Here is a 13000-nt window from a genome sequence, read left to right as displayed (position 1 = left end):
TTACGGTGTTTGGGCTTGTTAAGAATGTAGAATCCAACCTTCTGTGTTTCAATATATTTCAGTATGTTAGGCTCTAGGTTCCAGTGTATAGCGGTGTTAACTCTCTGTGGTCCCCAGCTGGAGTCCCAGTTGGAGGAGGCGAGGGCGGAGGCGTCCAAAGAGAAGAAGCTGAGGGAGCACAGCGAGGGGTACTCCAAGCAGCTGGAGGCTGAGCTGGAGATGCTCAAGGTGGGCGGCGTCTGCCTTCTGAAGGCCAAATAGCTGCTTCTTCAAGATGAAATCACACGTCAGGGTGATGGAGGGACAGCTTCTTCTTTGTCTGCCATTCACATAAATGTTCATTTGTCCCTTCCTCTTCACGTGATGAAGAACTCCAGATGTTGCTAATGTCCATATATGACATTCGGCCACTTCTACGAGACTATCCTCAGTATGCGTGACAATAAACGCAACGGCGTAGACCCAGGGCGCGCCAACGACGACAATACAATAAAGTACAATGCCTGTGTCTTTTAATGTCCGCATGGGGAGATTCCACCCAGGAGTCCAATGTAGCCTTTAGGGAACGACACGGGTCGGTGGCTAACACCTCTGGGGTTCCCCCCTCAGATGAAGCAGGGCCGTAGCACAGGGCGGAGCGCCGCCGGCAGCCCCGAGTCCCAGCAGGAGCTGACCCGGGTCAAGTCTGAGCTGGACAAGAAGGCCCTGTTCTACGAGGAGGAGCAGCTGAGGCGGGAGGCGTCCCACACCTCCGAGCTGAAGGGCCTCCGCAAGGAGCTGCAGGACTCGGAGGGCCAGCAGCTGACCATGCACAAGGAGCTGATGGTCCTCAAGGACAAGCTGGAGAAGACCAAGAGGGACAGGTACGGCTGGCTACGGTCTGGGGAGGCTAGGCTAGGTCTGGCTGAGCTGGTCTGGCTAGTCTAGGCTACTTGCGAGGCTAAGTTAGGTTCTGTATGGCTAGATCTGGAGATGCTAGGCTAGGCATGGCTACGGTAGGCTAGGTCTGGCTTAGCTGGTCTTCCTAGTCTACGGTACTTGCTAGGCTGAGCTAGGTTAGATATGGGTAGATCTGGATATGCTAGGCTAGGTATGGCTGAGCTGGTCTTCCTAGTCTAGGGTACTTGCGAGGCTAAGCTAGATTAGTTATGGGTAGATCTGGATATGCTAGGCTAGGTATAGCTAGGTCTGGCTGAGCTGGTCTGGCTAGTCTAGGGTACTTGCTAGGCTAAGCTAGGTTAGATTTGGCTAGATATAGATATGCTAGGCTAGGTATGGCTAGGGTAGGCTAGGCCTGGCTAAGCTGGTCTGGCTAGTCTAGGGTACTTGCAAGGCTAGGTTTGGTATGGCTAGATCTGGATGTCCTAGGCTAGGCTAGGATAGGTGAGGCTAAGCTATGATGGGTTAAAAATGACAATATGTACTGTGTTTCTGTTTGTGTGTGCATAGACAAGTGGAGAGTGAGGAGGCGCTGGGGGCGGTGAAGGAGAAGTATGAGAGGGAGCGCAGCATTCTGACGGAGGAGAACCTCAAGCTGACCTCAGAGGCCGACAAGGTACGACAAGAAGGACCTGTCAATCACGTTGAAGCTGATGCTGGCAATGTTATCACCACAGTAAATACAGCAGAAGTATTATACCATCTCCCTTCCTATCTCTCTTTCTCGCTCTCTTCCATATTTCCCCTCTCTGCCTCCCTCTCTCTGTCTTTCGATCTCTGTCTCTCGGTCTCTCTCTCCCAGCTGGCGAGCTTCGTGGATAAGCTGACAGATCAGAACCGCCAGTTGGAGGATGAGCTCCAGGAGGTGGCGTCTAAGAAAGACAGTGTGGCTCACTGGGAGGCCCAGATAGCAGAGATTATCCAATGGTGAGACCAGTTGACCAGAGCAGTACACCACACCAGTTAACCTTATCAGTTTACCAAACCAGTTTAAATACAAACCAGTTCACCACACCAGTTTACCAAACAAGTTGACCAAACCAGTTAAAATATACACCTGTTTACCACACTAGCTTACTAAACCAGGCTACCAGAGCATTACCAAACAATGCCTTTATATTCATTATATCATTCTGTGTTCAGTATATAGCTTTAGATTTAGGTTAATGTGTGCTGGGTTAGTGTTAATTATTCATGTAAACCTGTGTACTCAGGGCGAGGGATGAGACTACTATATTCAGTATGTGTTAACACATGTTACTGTATGCTGGGTTAGTGTTAATATACATGTTAACTTGTGTTCAGGGCGAGACAACATATAGTCAGTGTGTGTTTACACATGTTGCTGTGTGCTGGGTTAGAGTTATTGTACATGTTGCTGTGTGCTGGGTTAGTGTTATTAAACGTGTTAACCTGTGTTCAGGGTGAGCGATGAGAAGGACGCCCGGGGCTACCTCCAGGCACTGGCCTCCAAGATGACGGAGGAGCTGGAGTCTCTACGGAGCTCCAACCTGGGGTCCAGGACCCTGGTAACACACACACACACACACACACACACACACACACACACACACACACACACACACACACACACACACACACACACACACACACACACACACACACACACACACACACACACACACACCACCCAATACAAACGCACACCAATACAAACGCACACCAATACACACACGTGTACACACACACACTATACTAATATGTGGCTACCTTTTCGGTTCGACGGGTAGTATTTCAGGTAGCGTGTTGACACGTGTTGCATGCTTTGTGAAATTGAAATGCCTCCTCAGCAACTATCTGGAGTGGCCACGCCCCCTAAGAGGCCCTTGCCTCCTATTGGTGGGGACAAAAGGGTGAGTGAGCCAGGCATGGGTCTCCAAGCAATCCATATAGGTTACCGCTCTGAACTGGATTCTGCTTGCATGCCCATAGGCTGAGCTGTCTGTCATTCACAAAGTGGTTCTGAGGTGGATATCATTCTGATCAGATAACCGGCTATTGTGTCATATCCCAGTGTGATACTGAGCTACTTAAAGTTAGGTTAGGTTATGATATGTTGGCCAGCGATTGCTGGCCAACATATCTGGCCAACCGGTATAGCAACAACATAGCTGGCCAACTGGTTTAGTCAATGTAGGGTTTGGACAGTTAAGGTTTAGGTTTAGGTTATTTCATTTCTCGTTTTGATAGTTACGTTGCAAGTTATATTAGTGTTAGTTTAGCTTATTCTTTGGTAAGATAGATTAAGATGGAATCAGTAAAATTAAAAGTTTTTCATCTCCTCAGTCTGCAGACGCTTTTATCCAAAGTGAATGTGAAGGCAGACTCGTTAAGGAGAAGGTTGGGTCATGGGGCATCTTGCTCTAGGGTGCCTACAGGTAGACCCCAACGTTTGGGAGTCAAACTCCCTAACCCCTATACTATTCTACCCCGCTTTAATACATACTGAGCATCAGTCAGTCTTCAATACGTACAGAGCATCAGTCTTTAATACGTGCTGAGCATCAGTCAGTCCTCAATACAAACATAGCATCAGTCAGTCTTTAATACATACCGAGCGTCAGTCAGTCTTTAATACGTACTGAGCATCAGTCAGTCTTCAGTACGTACAGAGCATCAGTCAGTCTTTAATACATACTGAGTATCAGTCGGCAGCAAGGGCCACTAAGGAGGACAACGAATTAAAGGGACCATTGTGCCTCGCTTCATCTTATTAACGATCACAGGGTATGCTGGTGGCTGTTCTGATTGGCTGAAAGATCCTTGGCTGTTCCAATTGCCTGACCTAAGCAATAAAATAGGAAGCAGAGGTATTTCTGCTTCCTGTTTCCTGTATCTCCGGCCTCCTCCTCCTGTGGTCAGAGTGTTCTAACATCACCATGGCTACCATCCATCACTCTGGCTTCTGTACCACCTGCCGTGTGTGAGACACCGTATTGAAGAGGTTCTGACCTTTTCTGGCCTGTGGCTCCGTTTTGAGATCTTAATGTCTTGCATTGTTGTACCCCTGATTCCACACGCATCGTTCTAACACTATCAACAGCCGCATGCGATATCAATGTCCTTGTGAACGTTTGCAAGTGGGGTCCTCTGCCACAGTTCGGGAAAACTCTTGTGTGTTAACCTGTTTCTTACCGGTTCTAACTGGTTATGGCTGGTTCTTACTCCTGGTCTGCTTCTACCCAATCCTGACTGGTTCCTACTGGTCCTGGCTGGTTCTAACTGCTTCCGGTCTGGTTTTGTATAGGACCCGCTGTGGAAGGTGCGTCGCAGCCAGAAGCTGGACATGTCGGCCCGGCTGGAGTTGCAGTCGGCTCTGGAGGCTGAGATCCGGGCAAAGCAGCTGGTCCAGGACGAGCTCCGCAAAGTCAAGGCCTCCAATATCTCCTATGAAAGGTCAGTCTGGGGTCAATACCAGCGACCATGAAGACGAGTCTGTGCAGCGTTCAGTGCAAGGTCAACAGGTTGGGCACTCGAGCTGCACGGTGACCCTGTTTCCTGTGGCTGAAAATACGCAACACAAGCTTGCATCTGCTGCCCCACACATCGATTTAACCCCAGCGGCATCTTCCTATGATATCAGTGTGCGCATTTGCACATTGTGCCACACTTTGTTTTGCTTGTGGGTCAATTCATTAAGGACAAGGAGATCTATGGGTCTCACCTTCTGTCTCTGGGTCTCACCGTCTGTCTCTGTCCGTCTGTTTGTCCAGTAAACTGAGGGAAAGGGAGGAGAGGATCAGGGAAATGGTGGAGCAGCTGGACAACATGAAGATGGAGCTGGAGGAGAGCCGCTCACGCTCCGATAAAGGTACACATTCTCTTCCTTCTCCTCCTTTTCCTTCAGCTCCTCTAAGAGCCAATCCAATGTAGCTACTGGCCCAAGCCCAGTCACCAATACCAAACTGTTGTCATAGCAGTATAAGAATATGTATTTCATTGTTACGCTAGTCCTACCATTATAGTCAGAAAATAAGGATTCTGCAACGATTACTTTTTTTTCTCGCTCTCACCCTCCTACTTGTTGTCTCTCTCTCTCTCTCTCTCTCTCTCTCTCTCTCTCTCTCTCTCTCTCTCTCTCTCTCTCTCTCTCTCTCTCTCTCTCTCTCTCTCTCTCTCTCTCTCTCTCTCTCTCTCTCTCTCTCTCTCTCTCTTCCCCCCCCCCCCCCCCCCGTGCTGTCTCTCTCCCTCGTGCTGTCTCTCTCTAGGTATGAAGCTTCCAGACTTCCACGACTCTATATTTGAGTACTTCAACACGTCCCCGCTCGCCCACGACCTCACCTTCAGGGTGAGTGAATCTCTCTCCATCTCCTTCACACTTTCTGACTGATTATTCAGCCTCATTTGAACTACGGTGTGCATGTGAACCTAGGATAGGACTTGTTGATGTGGGATTCTGGTGCTACAGTAGCAAGTACAGCACAGTAGTAGAAAAGAAAACACTTCCAGAAAAAATATCTATATTCATAATATCAGTGGCAGTAGTATTGTAGACGTAAAATAAATGTGAACTTTGTCATAATGAAGGTGCTCCTTGGAACCAGTAAACCAGAAAGACTTTACAATGTTGCGTGACTCCGTCAGTGTGGTTGTTTTGTGTGGCTGCCATCTAGCGGCGAGCTCCTGTCACTGTGTCCTTCTGACATGATGTTGTTTTTTCTATGTATACCAGACCAGCTCAGAGATAGACTCCACCCCCCTGAGACCAGAGAGCGGCCCTACGACCCCCTCCCCCACCACCGAGCACCAGGTGAGTCACCAACGCTCTCACACCCTCTCTCACTCTCTCTCTTTCTCTCACTGACTCACACACACAGAAAGGGTTTCAGTGAGAGAATATCACAGCTTTCTTTCTCGAAAGATAATGCTTTATTAATCCCAGATTGGAAAATTTGGGTTTCGTAGCAGGAAAAGTACTGTTTCCTGTTTCCTGTACGTCCTCCCAAACGTACAGGAAAGTTAAACCAATTAAAATACATAATAGGAATCCGTAATGATAGGCAACCACATGCAAAACAATACAGAAATTCTAAAATAAACAAATATTGTAGTTGAACTGAAATGCAGACTGTGATTGTTCCAAATAGCAGCGGTATATATGCTACATGTCTGACACTCCCTGTCTGTCGGCCGTTGTAGGAGCTAGTCACGCCCACCACCCCCTCACCCGTCTACCAACCCTCCCTGATCACCACGCCAAAGGTACACACACTCCCTCACACACCCACCAACACATATACACAGGCACTTGAAATCTGATTGTGTTGACTTAACCGCGTTATGATACAGGGAAGAAAATCAGATCGCTTATTCAAACTACAGTGTTTATATTGTGGTTATTAATTTGAATGATAACTAGGTTAAGTTGAGTTCATTATTTGCATGCATGTAATCTAGAGATACACATATAAACTCTGTGTGTGTGTGTGTGTGTGCAGCCTAAAGCCCACCAGCTGAGTATCAAGACGTTCTCCAGCCCTACCCAATGCACCCACTGCACCTCTCTGATGGTGGGCTTCATTCGACAGGGATACGCCTGCGAAGGTAACACACACTCTATACAATACACACACATTACACATGGAGTCACACTATACTCCACCACCCTCTATACCACACACACACTCTGTAAGAAACTATATAAAGCACACACACTATACGGTATACACTCTATTCAATACACACACTCTGTGAGTGACTCTATAGTACACACAATCTATACAATACACACTCTGTGTACACGCTACTGCACAATTCACACACTCTGTACTCTGTTTTTTTTTTTTGTTTTTTTTTAATAGAATGTGCAGAACAGCTGGACACATATCTGCACATCATTTTAGATTTGAACATTTTTCAAAACACAGTGTTTTTGGGGAGAGACATGCTGAATAAATACAACATGTTTTCAAACTGAAAAGTAATCGTTTGAATAATCTCGTTTTCAATATTGACCAAAATAATTGTGATTATGATTTTTCCCATAATCGAGCAGCCCTAATCTGGACCAGTGGTCACATACACCTCCCCTCTGCATATGACTTACACTCCCTTTTCTCTATCTTGCTCTCCTTACTCCCCTCCCCCCTTCGCAGTGTGCTCCTTTATCTGTCATGTGAGCTGTAAAGATCACGCCCCCCTGGTGTGTCCAATCCCGGCGGAGCAGGCCAAGAGGCCTTTGGGTATTGATGTCCAGAGAGGCATCGGCACCGCCTACAAAGGCTACGTCAGGGTGAGCAGCCACGCTGGTTTAGTCCCACTCTTTCTCACACGGACGTCGGTTAACAGACCTGTCAGTCAAGATGCCCCATTAACCCGACCTTGCTCCTTTATGTCATATATCTGAATTTACGAAGTTGCCTTAGATGCAAAAAATGTAATAGCATAACGTGTGTCTGGTTGTGTGTCTGTGTGCATGCGCGCAGATCCCTAAGCCTACAGGTGTGAGGAGGGGTTGGCAGAAGGTGTTTGCGGTGGTGTGTGACTGCAAGCTGTTCCTCTACGAAATCCCTGAGGGCAAGACTACCCAGCCGGGGGTTGCTGCCGCTCTGGTGCTGGACCTCAGGTACCTGACTGATTGTCTAGCTGACTCACTCGCTGCCTGGCTGACTGGCTGCCTTCCTGTCTGTCATCAGGTCTATTCAATCGGTGTCTCAGTGCCGACAGACAAAGTGTGTCCATCTGTTTGGCTGTCAGGATTGTTTGTATTTGCTTACTAACTCTGTGTTTGTGTGTGTTTATTAGAGATGAGGAGTTCTCTGTGAATTCTGTGCTGGCGTCAGACGTGATCCACGCCACAAGGAAGGACGTGCCCTGCATCTTCATGGTATGATCATTAATATGATCATTTATATCAAATTGTTAATGTTACTTTCTTACCCCCTTTTTTTCCTCAGTATGCTCCATGATATCATGTTGTTATTGCTATTGTATGTTTCATCATAGTACTGCAGTATTGTCCCTGTGTGTCCAGGTGTGCTGGTTGTAGTATGACTGTTGTAGTACTGCAGTACTAGTATTGACCCTGTTTCCAGGTGTGCTGGTTGAAGCATCTTTGTAATAGTAGTATCTCCCTGTGTCTCCAGGTGTGCTGGTTGAAGCATCATTGTAATAGTAGTATCTCCCTGTGTCTCCAGATGTGCTGGTTGAAGCATCATTGTAATAGTAGTATCTCCCTGTGTCTCCAGGTGTGCTGGTTGAAGCATCATTGTAATAGTAGTATCTCCCTGTGTCTCCAGGTGTGCTGGTTGTAGCATCATTGTAATAGTAGTATCTCTGTGTGTCTCCAGGTGTTCTTGTTGAAGCATCATTGTAATAGTAGTATCTCCCTGTGTCTCCAGGTGTGCTGGTTGAAGCATCATTGTAATAGTAGTATCTCCCTGTGTCTCCAGGTGTGCTGGTTGTAGCATCATTGTAATAGTAGTATCTCTGTGTGTCTCCAGGTGTGCTGGTTGTAGCATCATTGTAATAGTAGTATCTCCCTGTGTCTCCAGGTGTGCTGGTTGTAGCATCATTGTAATAGTAGTATCTCCCTGTGTCTCCAGGTGTGCTGGTTGTAGCATCATTGTAATAGTAGTATCTCCCTGTGTCTCCAGGTGTGCTGGTTGTAGCATCATTGTAATAGTAGTATCTCCCTGTGTCTCCAGGTGTGCTGGTTGTAGCATCATTGTAATAGTAGTATCTCCCTGTGTCTCCAGGTGTGCTGGTTGTAGCATCATTGTAATAGTAGTATCTCCCTGTGTCTCCAGGTGTGCTGGTTGTAGCATCATTGTAATAGTAGTATCTCCCTGTGTCTCCAGGTGTGCTGGTTGTAGCATCATTGTAATAGTAGTATCTCCCTGTGTCTCCAGGTGTGCTGGTCCCAGCAGAGTGGGGCAGGCCGGTCGGGGTCCCTGCTGGTGCTGGCCGACAGCGAGATGGAGAAGAAGAGGTGGGTGGGGGTTCTGGAGAGTCTGCAGAACATCCTGTCCAAGAACCGTCTGAAGAACCGCCAGGTCCACTTCCTGCAGGAGGCCTACGACTCCTCGCTGCCCGCCATCAAGACCACGCTGTCAGCCGCCATCATAGGTAACCCTTAACTTAATGTAGAGCCCTTAACTTAATACAGACCACGCTGTCAGCCGCCATCATAGGTAACCCTTAACTTAATGTAGAGCCCTTAACTTAATACAGACCACGCTGTCAGCCGCCATCATAGGTAACCCTTAACTTAATGTAGAGCCCTTAACTTAATACAGACCACGCTGTCAGCCGCCATCATAGGTTACCCTTAACTTAATGTAGAGCCCTTAACTTAATACAGACCACGCTGTCAGCAGCCATCATAGGTAACCCTTAATATAGCCCTAACCCTTAATATATCATGTTAATATAGAGGCCTAACTTAAGGTAAAGGCTTTTGCTTAATATAGACCACACTGTCTGCTGACATATGACTCAGATTCAAGTCTACTATGATTTGCCAGATTTGTAGCTACATTTATTTGATAAAATATACAATTCCAATTTTACACTCCACTATGGTAACTAGGTTACTGAAGGAGGATGTTTGACAGGCACACTAAATCCAGCCATAACATTAGAAAAGAACAGAGCTAAATTGAAAGACATTGAAAACGCAACCGATTCCTTAGCTTGGATGAACAGTATTCATTATTACATCTATGAATTGATTTCTTGCCTTCTGCTCTCTCACTGTGTCTCTTTGTCCCTCTCTCATCTTTGTCTCTCTCGCTCTCTTTTACAGACCGGGAGCGTATCGCCTTGGGAACGGAGGATGGGCTGTATGTGGTGGAGATCACCAGAGATGGTGAGACCAATACACAGACAGACTGAAGATACTCACCGTGAATGTCCTTTCAAAAAGTTTGAAGAAAATCAGTACACTACACCCTTTAATTAAACCATTATTAGCTTAATTGGCTGATATTTATATTGGATCAATATGATTGGCTGATATTTATAAAGGATCTGTATGATTGGTTGATATTTATAATGGAATGATATCATTGGTTGATATTTATAATGGTTTTATATGATTGGCTGATATTTAGAATGGACCGATATGATTGGTTGATACTATACCAAACAGATGTTTATGATTGGTTGATATTTTAACTGACCGATATGATTGGTTGATACTATACCATATAGATGTATATGATTGGTTGACATTTTAACGGGCCGATATGATTGGTTGATACTATACCATATAGATGTATATGATTGGTTGACATTTTAACGGGCCGATATGATTGGTTGATACTATACCATATAGATGTATATGATTGGTTGACATTTTAACGGGCCGATATGATTGGTTGATACTATACCATATAGATGTATATGATTGGTTGACATTTTAACGGGCCGATATGATTGGTTGATACTATACCATATAGATGTTTATGATTGGTTGACATTTTAACGGGCTGATATGATTGGTTGATACTATACCATATAGATGTATATGATTGGTTGACATTTTAACGGGCCGATGTGATTGGTTGATACTATACCATATAGATGTATATGATTGGTTGACATTTTAACGGGCCGATGTGATTGGTTGATACTATACCATATAGATGTACATGATTGGTTGACATTTTAACGGGCCGATGTGATTGGTTGATACTACACCATATAGATGTATAGGATTGTCTGACCCTCCACCGTGCGCCTCCAGTGATCGTGCGCGCCTCGGACTCCAAGAAGGTGTACCAGATCGACCTGATCCCCAGGGAGAAGATGGTGGCCCTGCTGTGCGGGCGGACCCGCCAGGTGCACCTTCAACCCTGGGCCGTGCTGGACGGCGTGGAGGGCTCCTTCGACATCAAGCTGGCCGAGACCAAGGGCTGCCAGGCCCTCTGCACGGGCCTGCTGCGGCCGGGTGGGCCGGCCTGCCTTCTGGCCGCCGTCAAACGCCAGGTCAGCCTCCCCCCCCCCCCCCCTGAAAAAACCCTTTATGTTGGCCGGGTATGTGGTCGATGCCTTCACAGAAGGTTGTGTGTTTCATAGCCCCTTTAGACAGCAGTTTGTGGGCTGGATACCTCCTTGAGACAGGCTTTGTGTTTGATACGTTGTAACAGAAGAATGTGTGTGATATCCTACTGTTTGACGCACACAACCTGAAGGTTGTGTGCTTGGTGGCTCCTTTAGATGACACCTTGCGTGGTTGATGCCACTTTCGTACCGACGGTTTTTCTGTTCACCACTTTTATGCAGCAGGTTATGTGGGGATTCAATAGGCTCTAGTAGTTAGGCCAAATACGTCGTGTGCACCATACCCACCTTTTACGACCGCAGACGGTGTGCTCAGGGCACCACAGCCATTGGTCAGGCTGTTAGACCCCCAGGGGCTCCGGTGCGCTTCCCCAATGTCCCAGGCTGACCTGCCCCAAGCAGCAGGGTGTCCAACAGAGTGCTGTGTGTTCCGTCCCAGGTGATTTGCTATGAGGTCACGCGTGCCAAGCCCCACTTCCGCAAGCTGTGGGAGGTGCAGGCGCCGGGCCTGGCCCAGTGGCTGGGCATTGTGCGGGAGCGGCTGTGCATGGGCTACCCCTCGGGCTTCGCCCTGCTGGCCCTGCAGGGGGAGTCGTCCCCGGTCAGCCTGGTCAGCCCCTCGGACCCCTCGCTGGCCTTCCTGGCCCACCAGGCGCTGGACGCGCTGCACGCCCTGATGGTGGGCTCCAGCGAGCTGCTGCTGTGCTTCAGCCAGCTGGGCATCTACGTGGACCCCCAGGGACGGCGCTCCCGCAGCCTGGAGCTCATGTGGCCCGCCACTCCGCTGGCCTGTAGTAAGGCTATATACTATATACTACTGCTGCTATATACTGCTGCTATATACTATATACTACTGCTGCTATATACTACTGCTATATACTATATACTACTGCTGCTATATACTACTGATATATACTATATACTACTGCTATATAATACTACTGCTATATACTATATACTACTGCTGCTATATACTACTGATATATACTATATACTACTGCTATATAATACTACTGCTATATACTATATACTACTGCTGCTATATACTACTGCTATATACTATATACTACTGCTATATAATACTACTGCTATATACTATATACTACTGCTGCTATATACTACTGCTATATACTATATACTACTGCTATATAATACTACTGCTATATACTATATACTACTGCTGCTATATACTACTGCTATATACTATATACTACTGCTATATAATACTACTGCTATATACTATATACTACTGCTGCTATATACTACTGCTATATACTATATACTACTGCTATATAATACTACTGCTATATACTATATACTACTGCTGCTATATACTACTGCTATATACTATATACTACTGCTGTATAATACTACTGCTATATACTATATACTACTGCTGCTATATCCTACTGCTGCTATATACTACTGCTATATAATACTACTGCTTTATACTACTGCTATATAATACTACTGCTATATACTACTACTATTACCACTATTATCTATATACTACTACTGCTATATAGTAATAGAATTACTTCTACTATTATGTTGCCCGCCAGTCCCTTGGCTTGCAGTACGGCTTTATACTACTACTACAATTATATACTAGTACTATATACTACTATATATATATATACATACATACACACGCACACACGCGCTCCTATATACATGCATTTACAATGCATGTATATAGTGACAGGGGTCGCAAAGTAGCCTTGGCTAGAAATCCAATATGCAACATATCTGTTTCACGTATTGTAACCTGCTACAATGTGTTTTGCATTGTCCCTGACAAATATACAAATAAATACAAATATCCTACTACTACTTCTATATACTACTACTACTACTATTACGTACTACTGCTATTATGTATTAATCCTGTCTCTCCCTCTCTCTGCAGGCTCTAACTCGCTCTACCTGAGTGTGTACAGTGAGTACGGCGTGGACGTGTTCGATATCCACACTGCTGAATGGGTGCAGACCATCTCCCTCAGAAAGGTACAGCCCACCCATGAGGCTGAACATG

The 13000-nt window shown here is 46.2% G+C and overlaps 1 protein-coding gene across 2 annotated transcripts in view; it reads left to right on the top strand.

Moving 5' to 3' along the window:
• The window catches only part of cdc42bpb (CDC42 binding protein kinase beta (DMPK-like)), a 35700-nt gene that overhangs the window by 17810 nt on the left and 4890 nt on the right, over positions 1-13000 (top strand). The window contains exons 13-32 of one of the 2 annotated variants that reach the window (XM_079753817.1): positions 118-228; positions 610-863; positions 1450-1555; positions 1742-1866; positions 2363-2468; positions 2751-2813; positions 4208-4356; positions 4674-4771; positions 5169-5248; positions 5633-5710; positions 6100-6162; positions 6399-6504; positions 7056-7192; positions 7386-7525; positions 7705-7786; positions 8811-9027; positions 9707-9769; positions 10649-10890; positions 11405-11759; positions 12875-12972. In XM_079753817.1, the coding sequence (XP_079609943.1) occupies positions 118-228; positions 610-863; positions 1450-1555; positions 1742-1866; positions 2363-2468; positions 2751-2813; positions 4208-4356; positions 4674-4771; positions 5169-5248; positions 5633-5710; positions 6100-6162; positions 6399-6504; positions 7056-7192; positions 7386-7525; positions 7705-7786; positions 8811-9027; positions 9707-9769; positions 10649-10890; positions 11405-11759; positions 12875-12972 (2673 nt within the window). The remainder of the gene's footprint in view (positions 1-117; positions 229-609; positions 864-1449; positions 1556-1741; positions 1867-2362; positions 2469-2750; positions 2814-4207; positions 4357-4673; positions 4772-5168; positions 5249-5632; positions 5711-6099; positions 6163-6398; positions 6505-7055; positions 7193-7385; positions 7526-7704; positions 7787-8810; positions 9028-9706; positions 9770-10648; positions 10891-11404; positions 11760-12874; positions 12973-13000) is intronic. The other variant, XM_079753818.1, reaches the window with a different exon arrangement.

The sequence above is a fragment of the Pollachius pollachius genome, assembly GCF_949987615.1.
Source record: "Pollachius pollachius genome assembly, chromosome: 16".
Classification (NCBI taxonomy): Eukaryota; Metazoa; Chordata; class Actinopteri; order Gadiformes; family Gadidae; genus Pollachius; species Pollachius pollachius.
Note: the sequence above shows the minus strand (reverse complement) of the source record. Positions and strands in the feature narration are given on the sequence as shown.